This window comes from Stegostoma tigrinum, chromosome 8 (assembly GCF_030684315.1).
Source record: "Stegostoma tigrinum isolate sSteTig4 chromosome 8, sSteTig4.hap1, whole genome shotgun sequence".
NCBI classification, from domain to species: Eukaryota; Metazoa; Chordata; class Chondrichthyes; order Orectolobiformes; family Stegostomatidae; genus Stegostoma; species Stegostoma tigrinum.
The window spans coordinates 57,985,843-58,000,701 of NC_081361.1; the positions used below are offsets into that span (position 1 = coordinate 57,985,843).

General features: G+C 38.2%; 1 protein-coding gene across 20 annotated transcripts in view; it reads left to right on the top strand.

Moving 5' to 3' along the window:
* The window catches only part of nfia (nuclear factor I/A), a 738,669-nt gene that overhangs the window by 243,975 nt on the left and 479,835 nt on the right, over positions 1-14,859 (top strand). For 9 of the 20 annotated variants that reach the window (XM_048539762.2, XM_059647912.1, XM_048539775.2 and 6 more), the window contains exon 2: positions 9,216-9,747. In XM_048539762.2, the coding sequence (XP_048395719.1) occupies positions 9,216-9,747 (532 nt within the window). Of the gene's footprint in view, positions 1-2,885; positions 3,497-4,031; positions 4,423-8,745; positions 9,045-9,215; positions 9,748-14,859 lie in introns of those variants that run through there. The other 11 variants (XM_048539763.2, XM_048539770.2, XM_048539778.2 and 8 more) reach the window with 5 other exon arrangements.

A 14,859-nucleotide genomic window follows, 5' to 3' on the forward strand; every position in this document is an offset into this window, starting at 1 on the left:
ATCCAAGAGGGGGTCAAAAAATAACGTTGCGTACTCGCTGTCTCGAGACGTGTGACTCAGTCTCAAGATCTTTTCTTCTGACGGTCAGCCGAACTAGAGACGTGAACTTGACCCAATGTGATAGGCAACCGTCTCTACCAATCGAAACTTCCATTGATATCCTCAACGCTGCACTGCGCCAATCAATACGTAGAAAGGCGAGGCTTCCGCTCTCAAATTAGGTGTAGATGGAAAGGCAGGTCGTTGCAAGCGTATCTTGGGAACTGTAGTTCAGATATGTACAGTACAGCAGGATTAATGAGTATTTACGAAGGACGTTCAATGGGAGATTGTATATTATTTGCATAATGTTTTGTGCCTTTTAAAATGTGTTATGATATGTTTTCAATTGTTTGACAAAACACACTAAAATGCCTTTTATATGAAGAACTCGTCCTTAAAAGTTGTGTTCATATGTATTGTAACTATAATAATGCTCAGCGACGTTAGAGCACTTTTCACGGAATCAATCCAAATCCCAGGAGGTATTGATCAATGATGAAAGCTGGCATTTTTATTCAATTATATATAACGTTTGCAATTATATACAATATACATACAATTAAACTATTTGGCGGCATCCCTTCGAATGGGCTCGCATGAATGTTGCTCATGTATTAAGTTTTGGCAGGCCAGGATTTAAAAGAGCAAGAATTTATAGTGCGAGCAAAGCAATACAGTAGATGTCTTCCTCTGCATTCAGGGGGTGGGGGAGGGAGGAGGGATGGGACTGTCGAAATCTTTGAAATATTTAGATAAGAATTGCTGCACTCTTTTTCAGATAAATTGATTTCATGAGATTCTAAATGAGTTATGACGCCCAAATACGCGACCCATAGCCGGAAGGTCTTCTGTTGTATATGAATTCGAGGGATTGTTTCTTCTCAAAATAATTGACTACCTCGTATAATGCTGCTTGAAACGGGCGGCACAGTGGCTCAGCCCTCTGCCTTGCAGCATCAGGGACCCGGGTTCAATACCACCTTCGGGCGACTGTCTGGGTGGTTTGCATATTCGACCCGTGTCTGCCTGGGTTTCCTCTTACAGCCCAAGGACGTGCAGGTTAGATGGATTGGCCATTGTAAACTGCCCATAATATCCAGGGAAATTCAGGTTCGTTGGATTAACCAAGGGGAACACAAGATGCTCTTCGGAGATTAGTGTAACTGGCTGGGCCGAATGGCCTGTTTCCGCACTGTTGGCATTCTAGTCGTCGGAATGATTCATGAGTATAGTGAGTGGAGTAGTATTCTATAATCTAATAGAACAATTAATCTGTTTTGCGTTGACATATATATGATTGACTACACAACATGCACATTATTATGGTATCTAAGGAAGGTGGCGTGCCTTCACTGAAATGAAACACTTTGCATATGCTGCTGTTCCGCTGCTGGAAAGCAGGCATATTTCATTTTACTGACCGTCCCAGACTATGCGTGATTTTAACATTCTTAAAATACAGTTTGAGAAATATGTTCTGTACTATGCAGTGTAGTACCACTAGAATGAAATAACTTTTATTAGCTAAGGGTACCCCAAAGTACTTTGAAAATACAATACATGTGTTGACCTATCAAAATAAAAAAAACTTCACAATAGGTACTTTAGAACACCAGGTTTAATTTAACCAATAGCCCGAGAGATACTGGACAGAATATAATGTTGATGTACAATTGGCTAATGTAAACTAATTCAGATGCTTAAACCTACAACAGAAAGTTTTGCACTGTTTAATTAGGAATTATTGAACATACATTGAGAGGTATCTGTGCTGTTGTTATGATCAGGTTATTGCTAAATTGCTGACGCGGCGAAAAGCCTAAGATTAACAAGCCCGGTTTTGGTTGCAACATGTTGGAATATTTATTCTTGTGCTGAGCTTCTAACCTCGTGTCGTACATTTTCATTTGTCCTGTATTTCAATTCTGGTTTCGCTTTGTGCTTTTACTTTGGAGCTGTGCCCCATTCACTCGCCCTAATTGTCTCGACCATTGCATCAAGATGCCAAGGCACCCCGTTTTTCAACAGATCTAAGACCTTAATGCGAGTAATTGGTGCGCTAAGTGCATGGGAAGAAAAAAGGGTATTTCAGAAAGCGTGCACATTTCCCTCGAAATACGTATGGAAAATTACAGAGAAAATCTTAAAACTGAACACTTACGATGTGCTGTTTGCTCCACGTTGTGGTATGAGCCACTACTGGTCAATTATTCTAATAGAGGCGCGCATTGCACTGGAGCAAAAACTACAAGGCCCAGAGTGCGTTGCAGGAAGGGTACATGCGCGCTGGCAGGCTGGTCCTTCCCCATTCAGTGTGTTACATCTGGGTCACTAGCGCAGGCAGCAGGGAAAATGTCAAACAATGAGCGGCAGCAGCCGGGCGGAGAAGCCGTGGACGTGACATTCGCCTAAGTGACGCGATGTGGGAAAAAAAACCCAATACTCAGCCACATGATTCTTACTTATGTATTGCAATTTACCCTTGTTTAAAAAGGCGCCAAAGCTACAAATCATCATCTTGCCTTATTTAAATAGACTTAACCGGTGTGGGGAAAGAATGAAAAAAAAATCTCAATTCGCATTCCCAACTAACTTTTGCAGGGAAACCAGTGTGACAAATGATTTGCTTTAAGGCAACAAAACACTCCATATTTATTTACCTCAAACTTGCAGGGTGACTTTCCTTTTAAAATTAAAAGAAATACGTAATATTCACGATGACTGAAGTATTCCTTTTCTAGCTTGATAAGAGATCTGGGCACTTGGGGGTCTTTCTCACGTTCAAGTCCAAGTTGAGAGTAGGCATCCACATTTATTTATAGGCGCCGCTTGCTGCCAGAGTTCTGCTGCTGCATTTGCTCAGGGTGTTGACGCAAGGAGCTGGCTTGCTGCTGTAGGGAGGGTGAACTGAGAGAGAGAGAGAGAGAGAGAGAACCCAGGGTTGTGTAAAAATTCAGGAAGGATCGATGGAGCTGCAGGCCGAGAGCTGCGGCCGGGGAAGGGTGTAGTCTCCCATCGGGCGGAGGAAAGCTGGAGAGCGGGCTTCGCTTCACTGACAGCCAGCTCATAAGTGTGAATTTTTCCTCTCTCTCTCTCTCTCTCTCTCCCATCTCACATACAACCAGAGAGACAGAGACCGCTGCTGTAAGAAAGCAAGCCGAGAACGGGCTGATATATACATATATAGATTTAAAAAAATAACAAATGCTAAAAGGTGTATGAGAGAGAGGGCGGGGAAGGTGTGTGTGCGCGCGCGAGAGGAGCACTGCCTGGACTGTCAGAATGAGCCACGGAGAGTTGGGATGTAGACTATATACTAACTAAAGGCGGGGTTAAAGTTCAGGATGGAGAAGAGAGCTGGCTTCAGTTCGAGACTGAAATGTGAAAGCCGGCTTTTCCTCTCACCACCACCAGCACCGCCACAATAATGTACTCTCCGCTCTGTCTCACCCAGGTAGGATACATTTCTGCAACATTTGTATCCCTTTAGAGTCCATCCTGCTTCTTTTTTAATATATTAAACTTTTTTTTCCCCTCTTTTATTGAAATACCTCCTGTCTCTCAGATCAGTGCCTGGGTTCCGCGATCTGCCCCCTCTGAGGCACATGGCTAATGGCGGATACGTATTAATATTTATTATTTTTCTGACTGCATTTTTTTTTGGAAAACAGAAACAAATCTGGGATAAAGCCACACATTTTGCAAGAGCGGCTTTCTAAAGAGGTGCTGAGCGTACTTCGGGACATTTCGCAGGCAGCAAAGTGTTACGATCGCTGCTTTTCTTGTGGGGGGGGTGAGCAGGAGGGAGGGGGAATGAGTGTATGTGTGTGTGTTGGGGGGGTACTGTGGTGAAGTAGGCGGTGGGGAATCACGCTTTTGTTGTGACTCTAAGGTACACAGTTTACTCACAACAAGCGGTGCGCGCAAGTTTCATGTTAATATCTTGCATAACAAAATCGCGCTGCTGCCTTCCTCAGTACATTGCACCTCCTTCCCAATCATCTTCGGCAAGTTCGGCGCTCGCTTTGCTGTTGTTTCTCTTTTGATTCCACCCCCCAACCCCCTACACACACACACACACACACACACACCTGATTTTGCACAACATTTTGGAAGGCAGCGGGTTTGAATTTTCTTCTCTATCTTGGGGCACTGTGATGCTGTCAGGTGTGAACTGTCCACACATCTAAGTGACATTTTTTTTGTCCCTGGGGGGGCGACAAGCTTGAACTTTTAGGCAACAGTTCCCCGCCAGAGTGCCCGATCAGATGGGGTTGCGGGCACTGTGGTTTGGGACGGGATCGGCTCCCTTTCCCAGCTCCTCAATATTTTGATTTGTCTCCGCCCGCCCCCGACTCTACAGCAATGTCATTGCTTTCGGTAAGTTATTACCGTTCTGTTAGCGCCCGTAAAGCTTTCTACTTCGCTGTGCGTGTTTTTCTCTCTGTCCCTTCGTCGTTACTTCAAGCATTATTGAAGAAGTCGGGGTTTTTCCCGTGGAAGCGCTGCTAGTGTGCTTCTCTTCACACTCGAGTTTCCAGAGCGGAATTTTGCTTCGAAATCCGCCTTTTTACATTCTGTAGCGTGCGAGATTAACTAACCAGGATTCTGTTCAGTACAAAAGTCATCCTATACAGTGAAGTCAGAATCGCTGATTTTTAGATAGTATATATTAAAATGATTTCGGTAAAGAACCTTAATTCCCACAGTATCGCCGTAGAATTTCAATTAACCTTTGCATGTTCGCCTTATGTTTTAAAAACAAACCCTCGCACGTGATTTTAAACTTTTTAAAAGCTTTATGAACAATGACCAATCTTTGCAACGTTTCTGTGAATCTACTTGAAGCAGTTCTTTGTTTGGGAGAGGGGGCACCATGAACATCTTTGTATAACCTTTTTTAACCTATTAAACTCCCATTCCATAAGATTCGGATTATGCCTTAGAGACATTTTTAACAGCAACAAAAAGTAATTGCGTCCATCTTGAACTAACTGTTGGTTTTTATATTCCTGAAGTTGGCCTTCCCTGTTGACTCAAAGGAGAAACCACGTTAAGCTATTGTGCTTCACTGTGAAGTAGAAAATTGGGAATTAGTCAATAATCCGAAAATGAAGTACAAGTTTAAGATAAATTCTGCTGAATCTTAAGTAATTAGTGTATATATAAAGCATTTTAAGCCATTTATTGCACAAGAATCTCTAATTTCTAATGTTATATAGGATTATTACATTTCAGCGTAATTTTTGGTTTTATGTCCTTTTACGTAATGGGGTAGTTAACTGCAAGTTATTTGGTTATGGAGATCCTTAGTTTCAACCCTTTTCACAAACCTGCTGCATTTCTTAATGACACACACATTCACCAACCTACTTTATAATTATCTTTTCTTAAAAAAAAGTCATGCCCCATGTGAAGAAAAGCAAAATTGTATTTCGGTAAGACGTAATTAATGTAGTTATTATTGCATTGCACTGAAATAAACAGGTTGGTATTGAAATGTCCTGTCAAAAATACCTATTAAGAAAAAAAAAGACTAGAATATGAGAGTTTGAATCAGTCGTTGCTTAATTCAACATTACAAACTTCTTTAAAATGGATTCTGTTTGTTATTTCCTTTGAAGAATTAATTAATTTTTAAAAAATCAGACAAAATGATAAGAACGACCTGGAACCAACTAAAAGTGCACTGTATCGTCATAATACATGAACAATAAAAAGTGAGAAAATAACAAACATTATATAGTGTCGAGTGGGCAATTTGATTTTCAGCGCTAGAGACAGTTGTTTGTAAACAATAAAGTAGTCTAATTGTCAGTGCCGTAGTGGAAGTATGCATAGTTTTTGACCACTTAAAAGAAAATTGGTGCTTGTTCTGTTTGCTTCTTCATTTTATACAGTATACACTAATTGATGAGGCAGTGCCAAAGGAAGGACGTGCTTGCTGCACTGGAGTGCAATGCTGAGGTTTAAATGAAAATAGACCCACAACAAAACCACAACTTCACTGATTGTCACTTAAGGAACTAAGTGGTTTGGCCTCCAAATGTTTAGAATATTTAGAAATCAGCTCAAACTTGGGGCCTACTTTCTAATAATGCAAAGGGAAAGTAGGCATTAATTTTGAGAAAATATAGTTTATTTCTTGATTGGGCAATTAAACAAATGATCTGTTTGATACAGTCTGCACCTCATAGGCCCCTATAATCCAAACTATTTTCAGTTTAAGAAACTTAAATTAATTGCTACAGGTGCTTAATATGCAAATCTTTTCATGCCCATTTGAATTGTAGAAATCAGAATTACTGCAGCAACGTAAACTAATAATGGCAACTAAAATTCCTAGCCAATGCACGTTTCTTATTAGTGCAAAGTTGAGCTTAATGTAACTTATCTTTGTTTTCTATGATCTGATTTTTTTTAACAGCAAAAGTTAAGTGTCTTACTTCCACATTGAGATTGAGATGGAAAGCTGTCAGCAATGGGGAAGATTTTAGGATTGACATGGGCTAAAGTAGTTTAAAGCTTCTTTTCGGCATTAGCTCTGAGGTGGAGCAGGAAAACTGTATGTTGGATGATTTCCAACATAAAGTCGATGCAGGAATCTATGAAACTGGTCGACTTCTGACTGGATTAAAACATAAATGTACATTTTCCAAAAGACTGCAAAATAAATTACAGAGCTCCTCACTCTGAATGCTAAATTCTTACGATCATCCACAACACTAATTCTCTGAGGTCAATAAGTCACTATTTTTAAAAAAAAAATTCATATTTTCAAATTTGTTGTTCAGATTTTCTTTTTATTTATTGTATATTTTACTTTATTCCTCTCTACTGCGAGTGGATTTACAGTTCTGAATTTTGCTGCAGTTACAACATAAGATCTGGACTTGGGGCACCTGGAGGCCGCAGCAAAGGACACTAATGTGGTGACATAGTATCACCACACTGGCATCCCTTGTTCCATGCATACATGCAGCCAAGGTCAAATACTGACTCTAGGCTTTAATTCATAGCTCTACTACATCCATATTCACTTCATAAATGCACTCTATCGGGAGTGAATCTTTACCTTTGGAATGAATTCTAGAGTTTGCAATTCGTGCCATATTTAGGATAGTCATTTTGGTGCAGAATTAAATTAATTGGAATTCACTGGAGTAAAATGGTATAACGTGAAAGTATCAGTAGACATTTGTACTTTCATGCTACTTTATTATACTTTGACCAAGTTAAACCATATGGTAGTGGTTAACTTAAGGAATCTTTCAATGAAGGGTTTAGAGTGAAGCAAAAAAGAAATGGCTATCTGATACTGTTTTCAAATTTTAAAAAAAATAGTTAAAATGATTTTAAATTTTGCCCAGGAAGAAATGGATTATCCAGTCCTTTCTCTCCCTAACCTTTGAGATGCTCTAGAAGGAAGCATATATCTGTTTAGGGTAGACAGTTAATAAATTTGAGCTTCATTATTTGTTTTGGCAGTTTGAAAATCTCCTTTACAGGACAGATTGTTACCTACGTGTAGATGATTGTAGTAAAGGAATTCAGTTAAGCTTGAAGAATTACAGGCCAGATGTCGTATGGCTGGAGAAAGGTTGGTAAATGAAAATTCACTTTAATCTAAAAATCCTCTAAATGTTCCCACCAATGCAACATTTTTTCATTAATTTATTTCATAAAGGAAAATCCCTTCCAGCCTGTATAGCTATGGCATCGTTCATACAATGGAAATGCACAACCTCATTCATTAGATATAATGCAAAATTTACACCTTCCCAGCAAATTTTTTTCTGCTGTTCAATCAAACATTTTGTGTTTTTCACTGTAAAAGTTTTGCTATCCTGTTTTATTTAAAAACAATTCATGCAACATTTAGTTTAAACAAAAGAAAAAGACAGATGGTAGTTGTGCTGAAAATGTTTTCCCTGTTCTTTTGTAGCTTTTTATGTATAATTGCGCCATTCTAAATTTAGTTGTTTATCAACATCCTTGGTTTTGACTTGTTAATTGTACAAGTAAAACAACATGTCATGTAATATTTTAAACACTTTAAGTATTTAACCATGTGCAAAAAGCTTGGGCTATCTGCTTTGTTGTTGTTTATGCTGAAATCACTGGGTAATTGCATATCATCTGGCCAGAGTTACTGTAATATTATTAATTAAAAATTGGATTTTGATCGTTTATCATGATTGCAGTTTCTCATCTATATTTACAGTATTTGTATATATTGGTATTGGTACATGAGTGGGGTGGGTGGGGTGGTAGTGGTGAGTGGGATGTTGTACTGATGGAATGGCGATGGGTGGGTAGGATGTGTTTTATCATGTTACTGAATAAGGATTACAAACAAACTACTTATTAATAAAGTATTCTGTACTTCCTATTTGGCATCACCAGGCTGGAACTCCAAATAATGTCTGAGTATTTTTATTTTTCACAAGGGCACAGCTCAACGTGACATTTCTTGAGAAAATAGCATGAATTCACAATGAAGAATATGCAGATTTTTTTTCTGACTGTACAGACTTGCTGTGTTTGAAACCATCTTGTGAAGGGGTGTGGGAGGGGGGGGTTTATCCTCTCTTGCTTTACACAAAGCCCCCTCGTACGAGCTGTTGATTGGCATTCAAGTGTGTGGAATTTGCCAAATAGGCGGGCTCATGCTGGCTACACCACATGCAAAGGGTTGGGGACGGAGAGTGAAGAGATCTGCTTTTTTTTAAAGCTGGCGAAGGTTAATGAAAGCACCCATGCTTTAGTCGAGGCATCCTTCTCTCTACTGTTTTGGGAAAGCTCTTCATAAACAAACCGAGCACACGCAGGGAGTGTCTTGAATATTGGCAAGTGTTTTGGACGTTACCTACATGGGTGCTTTCAGTTACGCTGTCGGCATCTTTCTGACTGTTCTACACAAAGAATACTCACTGTACATGGCATAAATTTTTCTAAGTCAAGCTTCGAACAAAATACTGCGCTGGTCTGACTATACAATGGTATTGAATTAAATCTACTATTTCAATGAAATGTGTCTTGATTTTTAATTTTTGTATGTATTTGCCTAACAGGAAAATAATTCTGATAAATGTTCAAGTGCAGTGCTACTTCTTTTGTTGAAACTTAATTTTTGCTTATTGTTTCTCCCTTGGTTTTCTTTTTTCCCGCAGGATGAATTCCATCCCTTCATTGAAGCACTTCTGCCCCATGTCCGAGCCTTTGCATACACATGGTTCAACTTGCAAGCCCGAAAACGAAAATACTTCAAGAAGCATGAGAAGCGCATGTCAAAAGAGGAAGAAAGAGCGGTGAAGGATGAACTCCTGAGTGAAAAACAAGAAGTGAAGCAAAAATGGGCATCCAGGCTTCTGGCAAAGCTGCGCAAAGACATCCGACCTGAGTATCGAGAGGATTTTGTGCTCTCAGTCACTGGGAAGAAACCATCTTGCTGTGTGCTTTCAAACCCAGACCAGAAAGGCAAGATGCGGCGAATTGACTGTCTGCGTCAAGCAGACAAAGTCTGGAGGCTGGACCTGGTTATGGTGATTTTATTCAAAGGTGTTCCGCTCGAAAGTACTGATGGTGAACGACTCGTAAAGTCCTCGCAGTGCTCTAACCCAGGGCTGTGCGTGCAGCCTCATCATATAGGAGTTTCTGTTAAGGAACTCGATTTATATTTGGCATACTTTGCGCAGGCAGCGGGTAAGTGCATTTTTCAGAAGTGTTTCTTAGAATTTTATTTATAAAGATAAACTTGATCTTCGTTCTTGTGAAACAGTTGTGTTGCATGTGTCCTCACCTTAAAGCTAACCTTGTGTAATGGTTGTCTTGTGTGCATACCTTTTCTGTAAATGTAACTTTCTACTGCATGCTCCTGTAGATAATCTAGACCCTGCCTTGTTGCAAAGTGCAGCCTCAAGTTGATTAAAAAAAAACTGTGATTTTAAACAGGAATTTTGCTGTTTGTTTTATGTAATAATTGCATTTGGTGACAGCAGGCCGGATCTGAAAACTGTTCTTAAACTTTCAGTTGTGTTTCTCATGCCCTTCATCATAAAATTTTTTCTTTAGGATCAAATCAGCATTCTGTCTTTCTTTCCTCCTCCCATCCTTCACAGCCTGCGATGGAAGATGAAAATTCCTACAGGAAGTATATTTTGTTTATGTGTTAAAAAGAAGTCCCTGCATTTTTGGTGGGATTGTGTTAACATACAAAACAAAGGATACACAACTGAAATAGCCTGATCGTTGGTTTAAAAATTGGGGTTAGTCATTGCCTCAGAATGTTGGTTCAAGAGTTGTGTCAACTTGGGTGTTGCAGTGGCAACCTGCAAAAAGGAACTAAGAGCTTTATTGCTGTAAATTGTCTGCAGCCCAAGTGAAGTGTCAAACTCTGGATTCTACACACTACTTACAGAGGCAAAGTAATGCAGAATATGGCATTCTCCACTGGCTTTCTTTATAGAGATCTTGTGTCCTTTTTCAAATATGTTTGTATTTGCAGGTACCTTGTATGAATGCAGGTTGTAGTCATTGAACAAAGTAAAGGCAGGAAACAATTCAGCTGTTCACTTAGGGTCTTGGTCACTTTTGACATGGACGAATATTGTAAATGCCTTGCATTTATTCCTGTTGCAACCCTATCACTGCAAATCACTGATCTTCACAAGATCACACATTGGGGAAAAGCACAAGGAGAGCTTTAATTTTCACATCATTTAAAAATCTTCATTTCTACCTTGATAATTTTCTATTTTCAGAACTATTTTGCATTTCGGAATTCTCTTTGTGATTGTTACATCCACCTTTGGCACTTCTGTTTTTTTCTAAGCCAGCAACACTTTGACAGACTAGAAACCTGAGTCAGTTTTGTGGCCATTGATTTTGGAAATGACAGAGGTAACTGCTAAAGGTTGTCGCGCCAAAACAGTCAAAAGATTTTAAAAAATATGTTCTATTACATTCTCCATATTGCACAATATTTCTTATTAAAACTATGTTGTGGGGGAATAGACCAGGATTAAGTGGAAAGAAGAACAAAAATGTACTCGCACATTCACTGAAATAAGTGGAATAAAATGTATGCAGTATATTTGAAATAATATGTATTTTTAAATTGGGTGCTGACTGAAAGTTGTGTGCAAAAAATCTATTGGATCTTGTTTGGCCTGCTTGGAAGGTTCAGGAGTTTTCAATGGACTGAGCAGCTGCCAGTGTTGGCAGAAAGCATGAACTCTAAAAAGTGCTTTGTCCAACATGCCAAAGCCAACATGGGAATACGTGGCCACTTTTTTTTTCGCTTGACGCTCTGCTCTTTCCTGTAGTCTGATCTTAAGCGCCATGTTTTAGGGACCAGCGATTGTATCGCTGATAGATTTTTAAGATTAAATTCAACAATTTTCTCCTAAAATTGAAACGGGGTGCTTTCAGTTCTGAAATGTAGTGTAGATAATTGTAATAATTCAACAAGTGCTCAATGCATTGAGTGGTTAAATAATCTCTCTCAATCTATTGTCTAAATAAATTTAAATAATTATTCAGCAGTGCTTCAGCCTTTTGAAAATGACACAAAGCTGTATAAAAACCAAGGTAGCTAAATATGCATGATGAGCAACAATTTCGGGTGTGGAAATATTTTACTTTGTCTATTATTAATAGACCTCTTATAGTTGTTAAAACTGATTTAGCAATCTCCGGAAAGCGACCCGGTATTTCTGGTATATTGGAGGTACACGTATTTTGTTAAAAATATAAAAGTCTGATCTTCAGTATGTTTCGATTTTTGTCGTCTGTTTACTTATACTGTAATACTTTAGAATTTGTTTGGATGTGAAATCACGGGTTGTTTGCACTTCAGTTAATTTAACTTAGAATAACTCAGAGAACCATGACATGGTAAGCACTAGCAACTAGTTTCATGTCACCTGTCCTGATGTTCTATTTGCTTGGTATGTTAGAGGTCTTGTTACAGATCAGCAGGACAATTTCAAAAACATATTCAAAAGCACACTCCCTTTGTGGAAGACGTGTGGAAATAAAGTAAGGACTGTAGCACAGGGACTGAGGAATAAATATTTGACAATTTTTATGTACGTCAGATTATTTCAGAATTGTTGCAGTGGCTGATAGAGTTGTGTAGGGTATAATGGAAAATTATCAATAATGTTATAAATCAGTCTTTGTATGAAACAGGCCATTGTGATCATGCAGAGAATTGATAGCTGAGAACATTATAATCACTACATTTTATCAAGATTTAAAAGAATTCGGTTTTAAAAGTTTGACCGATAAAATGTAATGTAGTGTTTGCTAAGTTCTTAATCGTGAATAATTTTTGAGAAAAGCCTTTCTAGTAAAATGATACAATTCAAGTGTAGATTAAACAGTCCTAAATGACCCAGTTATCTTGTTATTTTGTTTGCTTGTTAACAGACAAGTTCTTTTTACCCATTGATTCGCTCTGTCAGTCCAATGCCTCACGCAGCCATCAAGTGACAACCAAGAATGATACTGCATTGACGAGGGCAAACTTTCTTTTGAAGAAGTGTGAGGCACAATCTAATTTATAGCCTGTGTGATTAGCAACTGACCCCAGTCAGAATGGCATCAGTCCAGGCACGTGTAAGGGTCATGACTTAAGTTGTTTAGGTCGTGACCTCAGCCACCAGGCATTTGACCTCTTAGATAAACGGTGATCTTTGCTTATTAGTGGGCACTCATGCGAGTGCTGTCTTCAGCTTGTCAGTATTGTTGTGACCCACTGCCTGTGCAAACAGTTTGTGGAAAGGGAAACTGGGTTGAAATAGAGCTCAAGAGTTAAGGGAATCCTTCCTTCACAGTCAAGTTTAAATGGAATAAGAGTTTAGATGCAGTATCATCTGGTTTTCATTTAGAAGTTCCTTTAAAATACTTTTCTTTTGCCTTCTGCTTTTTCCTTTATTTTTCTCCAACTAGTGGAACAAAAGCAACCTACAAAAAGGTGTGTTTTGACATTTGTTGCTTATAGAAATGATTAAAACAATGTGATGATCAAATGTGGACTGCATATTTTGATTGTAACTCACTTTAATGGGGTGTTTAGTTTGAAATCTGATAATGTTGCTGTGATGTATCCTATAGACCCCGATCAAATTCTTCACCATGATAACCAACAGTAAGATTTGTTAACTGGAACAAAAGATGTACAAACAGTTGCATGAATCAACCAGTTTAATTAAGTAACTTTTTTTTGCCGAACCTGTTAATGGTTCTGTTGTACTATTTTTATGAGACAAAGATGTGTTCCTCATTTCTTTCGTTATTTTTAAAAATAAACGTGAGCCGAAAGTTTCTGATCGGTGTTATTTTATTGGAAATATTGCTACCTGTGTTAAATGAGCTGACCAGAGAAGTTTGACTATTGTATTCAGATGTAACCTAGACATTATTTCAAGATAGACCTGATTATGCTTTCCGCATTCACAAATACCATTCTTATGGAGCACAAAAATTAATGCCAATGAAGTGTTGCAAGACTACAGATTCCACTGTCAGGGTTACAGAAGTAGTCAGAAATGCTATCAAGGTTATATGGAACAATTAAAATCAAGATGACAGGGAGACCTGTGCTCAACTATTACATATAATCCTTGTAAATGTATACTGTATTATATATATTTTATACATAATTATATGTATCTACTTTTGATCATTTGTTTAACATCTGTACTGAGCATGTCAGTTGTTGGTACACACTGTACATCTAGTGAAGAAGAATATCTCTAGTTTAAGTTTAACTTATTCATGCACAGTGTGTGGAATAGACTGCCTGTGCAAGCAGGTGGTATGTAAAATAAATTTAAGAAAGAATTGGATAAATATGGGGGGAACTGAGTGAGTGACACTTATTTGTATTTGGGACAAGCCAGATATGCAACAGTTTTTTCTAGGCCTGTACTTTCAAGTATTCCTTTCAGTGTGATTGGAAAAAGTTTCACAATTAAAACTACCTTACTACCATTGCATCATTTATAAGAAAACGTTGCTCTAATTTCATCTCACTTTGTCAATTTTTTTTATTTGATATATAATTAATATTCAATTCTTTCAATAATTCAATATTTTAAAATTGCAGTGAAATATTTGTTGGGATAAACACTTCAAACTTAAACATGTTTGACTTTAAAATTTTTATGTACAATTGAGCACAAAAGAATTATATAATTGCAGAAAATTGCAACAATGGAGAACATTTTGATTTTTTAAAAACCCACAAATACAAATTGCTAGACTCCCTAAAGATCCTTAGTCTGTAAGCCATCACCAGCCACAGGTTTTGTCAAGTGGTAACAAAGCCTTGAATATCACAAGAGTAATTTCCACCACTTTTGCAAGACAGCAGTTTTACATTTCCTTTTCTTTCTATGCCATGATGAATAACAATAATTTTCAGCTATTTAGGGTGAGTGTGGTAGAAACCACAACCTTTGTTGTGGTCAGTACAGTACACAGCAGGGCTAAATGTTTCACTTGGTTAAAGTCTTGGCTTCGCTGCTGGGAGACCCCAGTGAATTGGTTTGGTGCATATTTTCAAACCGGCTCTAATCCGCTTCTGCTGCCTGTTAGTGTCTGGATGTCATAGTTTGATTTTGTAAGCTATTATTGTTAGTGTCAGGTTTTCAATAAAAACATTATTTAAACTTCGGCAATCGTATATTTTGTACGAGTTATAATAATGCAAACTTCTTTGCAATTCTTTTTCAAAAGTTAAGTATTCCTTTCAAATTTCATTTTATGTCTTATGTTTTACAGAAATATCTTTAAATTGCAAAACTG